This window comes from Solanum tuberosum, unplaced genomic scaffold (genome assembly GCF_000226075.1).
Source record: "Solanum tuberosum cultivar DM 1-3 516 R44 unplaced genomic scaffold, SolTub_3.0 scf00240, whole genome shotgun sequence".
NCBI classification, from domain to species: Eukaryota; Viridiplantae; Streptophyta; class Magnoliopsida; order Solanales; family Solanaceae; genus Solanum; species Solanum tuberosum.
Genome location: NW_006239164.1, coordinates 237,146 through 252,082, shown reverse-complemented (window position 1 = coordinate 252,082; position 14,937 = coordinate 237,146). Strand labels below are relative to the sequence as shown.

At 32.5% G+C, this 14,937-nt stretch overlaps 1 protein-coding gene across 1 annotated transcript; it reads left to right on the top strand.

The window, feature by feature from the left end:
* Nucleotides 1-1,702: 1,702 nt before the first annotated feature.
* On the top strand, nucleotides 1,703-4,062 carry LOC107062534 (F-box/FBD/LRR-repeat protein At4g26340-like). The gene is made up of 3 exons (XM_015313252.1): nucleotides 1,703-2,946; nucleotides 3,035-3,223; nucleotides 3,785-4,062. The coding sequence occupies exons 1-3, from the start codon at nucleotides 1,843-1,845 to the stop codon at nucleotides 4,019-4,021; spliced, it is 1,530 nt and encodes a 509-aa protein (XP_015168738.1). The 5' UTR covers nucleotides 1,703-1,842; the 3' UTR covers nucleotides 4,022-4,062.
* Nucleotides 4,063-14,937: the final 10,875 nt, after the last annotated feature.

Here is a 14,937-nt window from a genome sequence, read left to right as displayed (position 1 = left end):
TATTCAATTCGAAATTTGATCTCATACACACACCAGCGTTGTTAATGTTCTATTTATAATTGTACAAATCAAAGGAAACACATAATTTTATCGCAAATTATAGGTTTTTTTTTTAAAAAAAAGAGTTTGAAGATGAACCCAAATTTTTAATGAGAAAAGATGAAAACTTTTAAGGAGTATAATTTATAGGAAACACTCAATTTTCTTTCTTCTCTTATAAGAGATGATTTTGAAAAAAATAATCAAGAAAGAAAACAAAACCAACCCGTTATCTAGAAACTAACAATGAAATTGATAAAATCAAATTAAGGGTCAGTTTGACCATGCGATATGAAATCATGATATGGAATTATGATATGATATCATAATATGAAATCATGAGATGAAATTGAAGTTTTGTTTGGACATGCGATATGTAATTTTTGTGTTGTATATTTCTCATAAACTTAAGAATCTAATAAGTTGTAAAACTATTAAAATAGCCTCAATTGTTTATTCAATCTTACCAAATAAACAAAAAAATTAAAATCGCATAATAAATTATTACAAAGCTATTTGTTCTCTACTTAAGTAATTGTTTCATCTAACTTTAGTTTATCAAATTTTTAATTCAATAAAAAAAAATTGAACATAAATTGTAGTGTACTAGTTTTTTGATATAATCCTCCCACATAGTACAAACAATCTCCTCACGTTGAACTTGCATATCTTGATTATATGACTGAGAAGACAAATCAACATTGCTTCTTTGAGCCACTTCCTGGTCAATACCATCCGCAACTATATTTTCATCCTCATAGACCATAAATATTTCAGTTCCTTTGATATTCTTGCAAATAATTATGTAACACTGCACCAAGCTATGACAATTTTCACTTGTGTGTCAATATCATAATGGTTCATGCTTTGTTTCACTTGTGTGTAATTACACATTTTCATTGCATTAATTTCGTGCTAAAATCAAACATATTGGAAGTAGTGATTATCAAACATCCATCACCAATTTTGTCCTTTTTTCATATTGAGTTGCTTTAAGCATTTTCATATGTAGCCGAAAGAGAATTTTTTTTTTATTATGAAAAAATAAAAAGTATTATTCCCTCCATTCTTATTTATATTCATCAAATTTATGTTGGTGAGAATAATAAATTTTAAAAAGTGATGAATAATAAATTTTAAAAAGTAATGATGTGATTATAAATTTTATTTACATATGAAATAAATGGTTAGTAGATATAAATATGAGGTTGTTTTAACTAAAATATAAACTTGTAGATCAATTTTTGTATTTAAAAAAAATCTCAAATTATGATTTTTTGAGAATATCAAATTCCACTTCATGATCATGAGATGGAATCAAAATGAAATCGCATGTTCAAACGCTAATTTAATCTCACAATTTCATATCATTATATGATATCGCATGACCAAACAACCTACTAATGATTTTCCATTCTTGTAATGGAATAAGAAAGAGGAAAAATATCTTTAATAAAGAAACGTAATTATAATTGAAAATCCAAAAGGTAAACACAATAAATTATGGGTCCCATACACTAACTAAAAAAATAGCTCGGAAAATCATGCAGTATTTAATATATGATCATATTCGTAACTAAAAATTAATGTTATAAATAAAAAATTTAAACACAATATTTTAGTAATTTTCATTAAATTAAATTAAATCGGGGGAAATAAAAAAATAATAATATTGTTGTTGTTCCCTCCGAATCCTTTTCCGGGTTCTATAAATGTAAGGGTTCTGTTTCACCAATTGTCATCTTCCTTAATACTTGCGAACCCTTTTCCGGTGGCTCTCTGTTTCCTCCATTGTTGTCTTCAATGGATCGAATTTCCGAATTACCAGAGCCAATTTTAGAGTACATCTTGTCTTTTCTTGTTTACAAAAATGTTGCACAATTAAGTATGTTGTCCAAGACTTGGAACAAGGTTTGCAATTCAATCTCCTATTTGAAATTTGATGGTGATTTTTTCTTTACGCCATCAAAATACAAACCAAAGCTGGTGGATGTTGTGCATCAAACCCTAGAAAATCGTCGAAAGCTGAAGATTGCCGTACACAAGTGTTGGCTACCATTAACGATTGGATCTCATGAGGTATACAATTGTTGGATTGATACACTTGTAGTTTGTAATATCAAAGAACTACATCTATCAATTAAATCTCATCTTTACAAATTGCCTGAGATGATCTTTAATGCAAAAGCCCTAAATGTGCTGAGGCTGATTGGATTTAACATTATTGAATTGCCTTGTAAAAGTATAAATTTGCCATCTCTGCGAGAGTTTTATCTTGACAGTGTAATTTTGGACGACAACTTTCTTCGAGCTATATGCACAACCTGTTCTAATTTAGTGGTTTTGTATTTGGTGGGCTGTCATGGATTTAACAGTTTGCAAGTTGGTGAAAATTTACCTAAACTGAAAAAATTGAAATTGGAATATTCTTATCATCAAGTCCAATTCGTTGATATTAGTTCAACTAATCTTGAACAACTTACCATCTACGGCAATTGTGATTACCTAAAGGCAGTTGAAATAACTGCTTCTAAAGCCCTTAAGACTCTGTACCTCCAGCGTGTGCCGATAACCCAAAAAATTCTTTCTTGCCTTGGAAATCTAGACAAGTGTGAGTTATTTTTTTGCCACACATTGAAGACTCTAAAGATTGCAAGTTTCCTGCTCAAACAGCTGACGGTACATCAATGTCCTAACCTAATCGCTGTTGAATTAGACACTCCTAATTTGATAAGGTTTTCGTACAATTGTCATTCATTGCCAACCCTGCAACTGAAAGCTTCAGCTTCAGCTTCATTGGAAGCAAAAATTTGCTTTGTCTCAGGAACCACTGACAGTGATGTCACAAAATTTCTTGGTAACTTCAATCAGTCCATGGTTGTTGAATTAACATGCAAAAGTGACAAGGTAATAATCTTTTTAATTCCCACATATTCTTTTAGTTGTTGTTATATATTATGGATTTCTCACAAGTTGTTTACTTTTGCTGATACAGGCACTAGTTATACCAAAAGACATGAGAGGAAGCTTGCTTCCTCCCCTTTACGGTACTAATCGTGTTCATGTAAATATTCGAAGTCCATTGATAAACTGTTCGATTGTCGACATTCTTGATAGTATGCTTTGGATTTCTCCTCAACTGGACACCCTATCTTATTTCAAACCTGACTTAAAGATCCTAATGGTAAGACATTTATCTTTCAAAGGTACTGACTTTGTAAAAAAACGTTTTTTTAGATGCAAGGTTTCTTGCAATTCTTTTCCCTTTTAACATGCCTATTTCTTTCTTTCTTTAGCAGTATAAGTAATTAAGTCTGCAGTTACTTGAACTAACAAGTCAATTAAGTCTAGTATAAGGATACTGAGATTCTGAAATTCTTTCGCGTCCCCCCAAAAGCTGTTTATTTTAAAAAAATTGCGAGAATATATGTGAAAATTTCGGGTTAATAATTATTGGATTGTGCTTTGTCTCTGCGGCTAGTGGATAAATTTGAAGTTATATGTAGCTGGTTAACTCAAAAAAATATGTTGTTAACAAACAAGACAACGAAATCAGGGTCATAAGATTGTATTGAAAATTGCACTTCTTAACAAGCCGTGCATGCTACATTTGCAGCAATAACTCTACTAGAAAAGAGACTGGTGTTTCTGATATTTGTTTTCATGACTGATTCTTTATGAAGACAGTTTTTATATTCATGCGTTTGTGTATTGTCAATACTTATTGACTTTTCTGGTTTTACAGTTTATATATGAAGATGCATTAGATGAAGATGAGAAGCCTTGTTGTACATCTCAACCTTGGAAATGTTGGAGGCATAAGTTAAAGCAAGTCAAAATACAAAACATTACATGTATGGAACAAAAACAGGAGTTGAGAAACTACTTGTACGCAAACCCAGATATCCCGGAGATAATTGAGGTTCCTGGCCCAGTATTCATCGATCCCACAGTATTCATCCACAGATTCGTAATTGGATAATATGTGTATTTCCAATTATAGTATTGAGTATATCTTCATGTTTCTGCTTCATTAGCGTCAGTTAGCTATGTTATGTTGTGCACATTTTCAGTTCTATGCCATTTCTCTTTCTTCTTTAGTCTCAGTGTGTTGTTTGTATTTCCGATAGTTTGTCTTTTTTTTTGGTCTCAAAACAAGTGTGCTTTAGAATATAACTAGATAGGCATGGTCCGTGCTCACTAAGATATATTAAGTTGTTACTCTAGTACAGACTATACAATTGCACAACTAATCATCGGCGAAGTAAAATTGAAAATCATACCTATATACTTGAAACAAATTAAGAGCTCAAACATTGTTACAACTCACATTCCATAGCAGACTTGTATCATGTTATGGCTACATACAAGGTATCAATAAGGTGCAAACAGAAGAGATGATGATAATAACTCTCTTTTTTTTGGCTCAGGATGACCATCTCTTATGTGCATGTCATCAAAATTGAAATACACCTATTTAAAACTTAAAACAAATAATCCCACTACAAATATAATTGAAACTTTTTTATCAATCAAACATTCTAAATCCATATAGCACTGCAATAACCTTCACACTTGGCACAACATTACCAGAAGGTCATGATTTATTATATGTTAAAAATAGATACCATAACAAAGGACATCTATGTACGTCATTATTGAGATGAGCATATATCTACATGGAAAGTGATTAACTAAGAAAAATATATTGTCTAGTACAATCATATCCAAATATTATGATTGTGAATAAGAGTTTTTTCAATATGTGAATTAGAGTAATATATGAAAGAGATGAGCATATATGTAATATGCATGTAATGCATCTTCAAGAAGGTCTTAATTCATCATTTCAAATGAATTGGAGCTACGATACCCAATTTAGTAGTGAATCAGCCAAACTTCGCTAATCGAAGTGTGTCATGTAAATCAAAGTGACATTGTTTAATGCCTTACTACGATCCCCGCAGTAACTACTTGAGATATCTCCTCTTCATATTTCTCAATGAAGTGAGCAGTCACAATGTGAACTCCAAATAAATAATTGGTGAAAGCTAAGAACTTGAACTTCATTTTTCAAAGTATAATAAGTAACTCTCAATATAATAAACTTTAAGAAATAACTATATTTAGAAAAAATAACTTAAGACAATAACAGATTAAAGCTGAGAACTTCATTTCTGCTAGTGTAAGAGGTAAATATACACGAGTACTTTAGGATGCTATGCCATCAAAAGAAGTACTTAGTTGTTACACACAGTTAAATTTGACTGTAGATAAGGTGCATACAAAAATGAAGAAAAGCATTGAGCTAATATATTATATAGTGGATCCAGAAAGGTGATAAGTGACCATATTTATGTGATATATATGTGGTCTTTTTGACCTATAATTTTCATGTCCATTCTGTGCATAAATTTATAGAGATGGTTGCTTAACTATTCTCTTTCTCTTCATGGTTTTAATTTGAAGCCTGCGCTCAAGCCGGAATTACTTTCCATTATTCAATTGACTTCAAGTATATTAGTCATCTTGAAGAAGTTGATTAGAATAAATAAATTGATGCTAATGATACTTAAAATCAAATCACATTCTGGGACAACCTTGTCCTAAAATACATGGGGCTAGAAATTAAGAATAATAGAAAAAATCTACAAGCATATTGATATTGTTCATTTTCTATATTCATGAAGAATCAAGTTTCTGTTACACCTTTTTGAGATCTTCCACTATTTATTCTAGTTTCTATAACTTCTAACTTATTTAAATAAAACTGAAATTCCAAGTTGTTATTCAAAAATGACAAAATATGTACACAAAAAGCAATGCAGGTTTCAAGCATTTTTTTGTTCTCGATCTTTTCAGTTGACAATTATCTACAGAAGTTCCTATTCAACAAAATCACCCAAAGTAAATACCAAATACAAATTGACTTGGAACCAATAAAGTTACTTTCAAGACAAATATTCTTAATTACAACACAAAATCTAATAATTATAACTCAGAGCAAAGTTGAATGATGATAATGAGAACAACTTACTTGGAATGCTTTTCGAACCACCCACACATGTTTTGGTGTGCTCTTAAACCGATTTTATAGCCACTTCATTTTCATTTTCATTTTTTTCATAGATCAGCCATGTGCAACCCCAGAAAAAATCTTCAATCGAATACCATAAATCATTTCATTCATTCTCGTTTGGGTAGAAAATTATATATAAAATAAGTTTGGGGGTAATAGGACCTTAGTAATGGTTATGTGTGTCTCAGGGATTTTGGGCATAGGCTGGGGATATTTATGCATTTTCCCTTTTATGTATGATAATTTGATGGAGTCTTTTAAACATATTTACGCATTATTTTTTTTTCAAAGACATTGACTTAATGTTAATAAATTGAGGGTAATAGGAAGAAAAAAATTGTCCCTTCTTGAATTGTCAAAAATGACAAGTAAAGACGGACATCAAATTAGGAAATATTCGACAAGTAAATATGGACGAAGGGGAGTATTAAATAAAGAAAAAGGTCACTTTTTTTACTGACTAAAAAGAAATGTAAATCATATAAACGGATACAAATAAAAAGGGATAAATAATCAAAAATAAATTTAGATTATTATTTCCACGAATTTTATAACTCAAAAATTACTACTATGTCCAACTCCAAGTATATATTTTTGATCATCAACTTAAAAGAAAAATGATATTCCCTAGGCTCATTTTTGTTATCATGCTCACTAAAAAATAAGTCAAAATAGTTATTATTTCTAAAAATTAAAATATAAATGATTATTAATTTTCAACTTCAATTCAATCAAAATATATATTGTTTCCAAATATCATTATTATTATGGCTTAATAGAAAATCTCTTATACTTGCCAATAAGTTTTACCTAATCATTTTGAGATTTAAACAAATCTTTCTTGGATCATAATTTTTTTTATTTGTCTTTCAAATATCTTAAATTATCAATTATTGTGGTTTATAGTCTTTTTACAAAGTTTTCCAATATGTAAATTATATATATTTTTTTAAAACTTAAAGTTTTAATATTCGAATTCATGATCAAAATAAATTAATTAACTCTCGAAATTCGAATTGGGTCATACATATTGAGACAAAGAGAGTATTTAGACACTCAAACCTTGACATGTTTTAACTAAACACTTCAATATATAATAAAATGTGTACTATATATTTTATACTCCTGATCAAATATTGAAAAAGCTTTTACGCGTGTTTTCAAGTGCCTATCACATAGATGTCACCTACTTTAATTATCCACATCAACATCAATTGAAAACGCATGAGGTTTTATGATTTATTGAGATTAATACATATAATTAATAGAGGCAATATATATATATATATATATATATATATATATATATATAATATAATATATATATATATATATATATATATATATATATATATATATATATATATATATATATATATATATATATATATATATATATATATATATATATATATATATATATATATATATATATATATATATATATATATATATATATATATATATATATATATATATATATATATATATATATATATATATATATATATATATATATATATATATATATATATATATATATATATATATATATATATATATATATATATATATATATATATATATATATATATATATATATATATATATATATATATATATATATATATATATATATATATATATATATATATATATATAGTTAATTTATCTATATGACCAATATTTGAGAACATGTGCAAAAAAAATCAAATTTAAATCAAATGTGTCCATGTGATACAAAGTTGTCCGTCCATGTGGAGAGCTTACATAGGAAGAAGTTTAGTCCTTAGTGAAATGTAATAGCGAAATGTGAAGATATCTCATGGTACATCTTAAAATATCATAAATTTATATGGGATGTTCTAGAATATTCCATAAAAGCGATTTATTTGTAAATATGTAGGGACTTGTTTGACAATTATTATTTACATATTAGCCCCTAAATGAATAGTATAAAAACAGAACATTTAATTGTAAAATCAATGAAACAAAAACCAAAGCTTTCTACCATACAATCCTTAACATTCCAAGACACAAGTAAATCCTTAACATTCCAAGACACAAGTAAATCACTTGCCATAGGGCGGCTAAGTAATATGACAAGTTGATCTCCCAGATGCATCCACTATTGCGTCGCCTATAGGGTTCATGTTAGACGACTACAATTAACTAATTAGGTGATCGACCAAAACCGATCCAAGAAAAAAAACATGAAATATATAACTGTACACTTAATGAAAAATGTATTTCAAGGAGTCTATGATCTTGGGTATTTGATGAAAATATTATCAGCAAGTGAGTTACCTGCTACATTGAAATATTTTCTCGTTGAATTGAAAATCTGGTTCGGAAAGTTTTATGACGTTAAATACATAATGAGGAAGCGTCATATGCATGGCGGTTTGAATAGAGTCGCGAATTGAATAGAGTCGCGGAGTTGCTGGATTTGAAAAGAGAAGTAGGAGTAACTCATAACGTAGGATCAGATAGTCCGTTGACTTGGAGATATTTAAGAAAATCAGAGAAACCTTTTATGAAGATGATCCTTCTAAAATGGAAGATGAGGCAGACATTCTTGCTTCTTATAATGAAGTAGGCTGAGATGATACTATGTAATGTACAAAGCCTTAGTATTCAAGAAACAGTTCACTCCTATTCTTTTTTAATTTGTGTTTTAGTATGGAGTATATAAATCTGTCCTTCTAATAATTTGCATTTTCATTTTATTCCAAACTTGCTAAAATAATAAATCGCATACTCTTAGACTTCTGCTTTAGACGACTACAATTAACTAATTAGGTGATCGACTACTGTTGTTGTTACTTGCGCACACAACCGATCCAAGGAAGTAACATGAAATATATAACTGTACATTTAATGAAAAATGCCAATTTGTTTTGTGTCCAACTTCCCATTTTTTTCTATGAGAGGAGCAATAACCAAGGCAATGATAATAAATACTCTATAAAAGTAAATTTGAATCTTCAAGTCCCCAAAAATGCAAATAAAATAAAGAAAACAAAAAAATAAATCCTATTACGGCTACACCTCCCGATATACTCGCATGGATCGGTAGGAAATACGATTCTGGGCACAATTTGTATAATCTATGTATATTGACTAGAAAAGGGAAAATACATAAGTACCTCCAGTCTATGTCCAAAATTCCTGAGACACACCTAACTTTTAACAAGGTCCTATTACCCTCCCGATCTTATTTTGTATATAATTTTCTATCCCTTTTCGGCCAACGTGGCACTATCTTGTGGGCCCAGTGCGTGTTGACAATTTTTTCAAGGATAGTGTCACGTAGGCCGAAAAGGGATAAAAAATTAATTAAAAAATAAGTTCGGGGGTAATAGGAGCTTAGTAAAGGTTAGGTGTGTCTCAGAGATTTTGGGCATATGCTGGGGGTACTTATGCATTTTTCCACTAGAAAAAGTTGATAATGAATCCGGTGCGCTACTTGTGTAAAAGAAAAAAAATTATATTCTTCTATGCTAGTTTTCCTTGTATATCACTAACTGCGTATTTATATTTGTCAATGGCCTCTCTGATGGTTTGGCATCCTTCCCAGAATATTTACCTGCAAAATTTTGTAAAAAAACACTGATAATCATTGAAATCTATAGGTAAATGTTTTTCATGAAAATTTCAGGCATCCCTAATATTAAAACCTTTCAATAGAGTTGCATAATATTTTCGACCTCGAGACCCCCCTATTATTATACTCACAAGTTGGAGGAACATAATGAAAAGAAAGGGAAGTATATACTCACAATGGAAATATGCTATAGGTATCGTGCCATTGTCGATGAGTTCAAACTTATAAGTATCTCCGACTTGGACACCATTTGCTTCTCTGAACTGTCGCCATCCTTTGGTAATTGCAATGTGATGTCCCATTGGTGCTAGCAACACTGACCATGATCTCTGTTTCTCATCTCTCAGAATCATCTTACAACGTCTATTCACCAAGCCTTTTGATTTTGCAAAAGCCGATGGAAGATACTGCTCAAGTTTTATCCCAATCAATGGCGCGTTATAACAAACAAACAAAAAAAGAGGAGAGGAACAACAACGGAAGATCTTAGCCAATACTTACGAGAAAAGGACTGTGGATGCAATAGGGATTGATAGTAGAGACAAATTGAGGGTTAGCATTAGCACATGTTGAAGCAGGTACATCTGCTTCATTACTTCGGGCTGAAACTCTTTTAGCGTCCAAATTAGGCTTCTTTCCTTTGGGCTGAAATGATGCATTTTCTCTCGTACCTAGTTTTTAAATTGGATTTTTTTCAGTCAGAACTGAAACGAAAGACGAATTCTAAACAATAAGTAGTAAGTTGAACTGTTGAAGTAGAAAAGAGTTGTTATTGTCACAGTTCAGAAAGAAAATGAAGTTCGAGTGGAGAAGAGATGACAGAATTTCAGAAAAGACTAATTCACTCTTGATAGTAGTAAGAGCATAACAATCTTGAGATTGTGTTTTTTAGACAAAGAAATCTCCGAGGGTCAGTGATGCAGAGTTCGAAACTAGGTGGATAATGGTCCGTCCCCCTAACCTTCTCCACTAAAAAAACTTGAGATTGTCACGAACAAAAGAACATATCAATAATTCAGCATGATAGAACCTGTCATTAGGCTATCTTTCCTACTATATGCAGTTTTTCGTATAGTAAAATCTACTTTTGAGTCTAGAAGTTCATATACCTACCAATTTCCAGCTCTCTTAGACTATCAGTCAGAACCGGAAAATGAAGATGATTTGAAATGAACAGAACGTTAGTGAAGCAAAACAGAATTGTTATCGTCATAATTCAAAAGGAAAATAAATACCGAGTGGATAAAGACAGAGATGAAAAAATATTAAAACGGAAGGACTAATTCAACTCCTAATGCTCGTCATGAGTAACAAAAAAGGATTGCTTCACACGGGCATTTCTCACTGGAGATAGATCCTGAAAATCTTATGAAGCGGGAAAAAGATCATGATGAAATAATCCTGGTTGACAACTATATTCAAGAATCTCACTAGCACTTGCAATATGTAGCACAATAGTATGATGCCATCACTATTGACGATTTTCTAATAGCCTTTGTGGCAAAGAAGAAGAAAATAAAACGTGTATAGGTTGGAGGAACATAATGTAAAGAAAGGGAAGTAAACATATACTCACGATGAAAATACGCTACAGGTGTTGTGCCATTGTGAATGAGTTCAAACTTATAAGTATCTCCTACTTGGACAGCATTTGCTTCTCTGAACTGTCGCCATCCCTTGGTAATTGCAAAACGAGGTCCCACTTCTCCTAGTTGCACTGACCATGATCTCTGTTTCTCATCCTTGAGAATCATCTTACAACGTCTCATCAAGCCATTTGGTCTTGCAAAAGCCAATGGAAGATACTGCTCGAGTTTATCCAAATATGTAGATCAATTTCATGTCACCGCACACACAAAAAAAAGTACTACCGAAGATATTAAATATTAAGGGCTTAACTCAAATTACATTTACAAAAAGAAAAAAGGAAAATGCATTCGAGGGTGTGGCTCAGTAGTCAATGAAGTGGGTTGAGAATCATGAGGTCTCAGGTTCAAATGCCATAAAAGACAAAAACACTAGGTGATTCCGATCCTAGCCTTGGTGGACAAAGTTACCTGGTACCTATTGTTGGTGGGAGGTGACAAGTATCTCGTGGAATCAATCAAGGTGCGGGAAAGCTAGCCCGGACACCACTATTATCAAAATAGAAAACAAAACAAAAAAAAGTTAACTCAAATTACTTACGAAAAGAGCTCTGATGATGGCATAAGGCTGGATAATAGAAACAAATTGACTGTTGGCATTGGCAGATGTTGAAGCAGGTACATTTGCTTCTTCCCTTCGGGATGAAACTTTTTCAGCATCCAAATTAGGCTTCTTCCCTTCGAGTTGAAGTGATGCATTTGCTCTCAAATCTAGTTTTAAATTGAAACAACAATGTCAGAACTGAAGTATAACTAAAGATGAATCTAAAACCAAAGGCAGAACATTAAGTTGAAGTGGAAAAGAGTTGTAATGGTCATAATTCAGAAAGAAAATAAAGTTCGACGGGAAAAGAGGTGATATAATTAAAGTGCTAGTTCACTGTTGATAGTAGTAAAGAGCGCAACAATCTTGAGATTGTATTTTTCTTCGTATGACTGAGAAATCCGAGAGGGAAAAGGTTCAAAACTAGATGGATAATGGCCCGTTCCTCTACCCTTCTCCGCTTAAAAACCTTGAGATTGTTTTACAGAAGCATTTATCTCAGCAGATTGATTTTGAAAATTTGAAGAGGGAAAAACCTCGTTAACAATTGTGTATTTACCCTGAATAATCAAAGATAAGGCAACACACACCGCGGAACTTTAAGGATAGTTACAAAGACTTCAATAACTAGATGAATTGCATAAAGAAAAATATTAGGATTATTTAAAAAGGGAAAAGAAATAGGTAAAGAAGTGGAAAATGGATGAAATTTAAGAGAAGGGCTCAGATGAGAAACTTGCCGTAAAATCTCAATACAGGATTCATTCCATTTTCAACTATCTCAAGCATTATCTGATCTCCTTTCTTCAAGCAATTTGCAATGCAGAATTCATGCCATTCGCCTTTAATGTAGGTGTGTGCGCCAGACGAATATAGTGTAAATGTCCAAGACCTTTGCTCATCCCTTATCGTTATCGTACATTTCCTGTTCGTGAGACCGTGTTCCCGTGCAAATGAGACTGGAAGTTGCTGAAACAGTTTTCAAACCAATAGCACAAAAACAGTTCATGTTTATGCTTCGCACTTACAAATTATCAAGGAAAAAGTAGTTCATAACATAATGAGTTGGTCTTTTTCCCTTTTTACTCTTTTTTTTCATTGAGTGTAACAAATGAAGTAGAGTTTAGTTTCGAACTTACCACATGGTCCCTTGTAAGGCAATAAGGTGTGACAGTATAAATGAAATGAGGGCGACCGAGAGGCATGTTCTCTGCAGCTTCTACTTTGGGGACAATCTCATGTGACTTGATATTAAGCTTTGGCTTTTCAGTTGTTTTTGCTAGTAACAGAAAAATACATATAAAAGATATGACAAAGAAGACTTATGGAATAGTTTAACATGATCAAACATGCGTCGAAGGCAATCTTTCCTACTATGTACAGCATAGTAAAACTACTTTTCGACAGGAAACCTTGTAAAGACTGTATTACCGTCTAGCCTATTATCCGATTCTATGTACCAAAGGGTGTAGCTTAGTGACCAATGAAGCGGGATGAGAACCATGAGGTCTTAAGGTTCAAATCCCGGTTGAAGGCAAAAAAAAGAAAAAAACTAGTCATGATCTTGTTGAGCAGAGTTACTTGGTATCTAGTGAAATAGTTGAGGTGCGCAATAGTTGGGCCCGAACACCACCGTCAAAAAAGGAAATAGGAATCTATGGAAGGATAAGTGAGAATACTATTAACTCTCTCGAAATATTCAGGAAAAATGAGATATATATATACCTCAAGTCTAACTTCATACCCTTCGAGGTGGCCCAGTGGTTTGGGCTTGGGACTTCCATGTTGGAGGTCTCAAGTTCGAAACCCCTTGCTAGCGAAAGCAAGGGGTTTGTCTTCTGGGTCGAGCTCGTCGCACCGGGCTTGCCTAGTGCTGGTTACCTCTCCTATGTGGTTTGCGAGCTATTGCATAGGAGCGGGGTTTTACCTTGTGCGCACCCAAAGGGTAGCGGCTGCGGGTTTCCCTTGTCATCAAAAAAACACCGTCAAAAAAGGAAATAGGAATCTATGGAAGGATAAGTGAGAATACTATTAACTCTCTCGAAATATTCAGGAAAAATGAGATATATATATACCTCAAGTCTAACTTCATACCCTTCGAGGTGGCCCAGTGGTTTGGGCTTGGGACTTCCATGTTGGAGGTCTCAAGTTCGAAACCCCTTGCTAGCGAAAGCAAGGGGTTTGTCTTCTGGGTCGAGCTCGTCGCACCGGGCTTGCCTAGTGCTGGTTACCTCTCCTATGTGGTTTGCGAGCTATTGCATAGGAGCGGGGTTTTACCTTGTGCGCACCCAAAGGGTAGCGGCTGCGGGTTTCCCTTGTCATAAAAAAAAAAAAAAAAAGTCTAACTTCATAACTATAGAGCATCAAACAAGTGCTCTCAAACTATATACAAAATTCGAAGTGGAATTGTCAAGCTCATCCAAGAGGACATACAATTTCACCCTCTTAGGACCATTATTGATTATTAAAGATCGCAAATACTTGCTCAAAGTCAATAAGGCGAATATGATTCATACTTGGAGAGGGAGGCAAATAAATGTTCAGATTTTTCGGCAAATGAAGATCACAGACATGAAAGGGAAGACGCGATCAATGAAATGGACTTATGCACGATTTTAAGTAGTTTAATATTTTCCAATGCATAATTGAAACAAAAAAACACAAGAGAGCTTGAATAGAGAACAAATCCCAAACCTTGTGATATAATTTTCTTGCAAGTATGATTGATTTCTTCTCCTCCTTCCGGAGTCTGTTCGTGTTGTCTCTCAAAGTGATTTGAACCAAAGATGGAAACTTCAAACTCCAAATTTCCTTCATGTCTGAAAATCAAGCAATCTCCCAACTGTAAATCATGTTCTTTTGCGAATTTCGCCCAACCCTCTTCTAATAACCGTCCGTTCACTTTTACCTGCCACTTCTTACCAGCTTTTCTCAATATTGCATGTTCTTGATTACATCCTTTCAGATGCTTGGAAAAAGCTATAGGAATTTTCTGCAAGATATATAGCATTCTATAAGTACT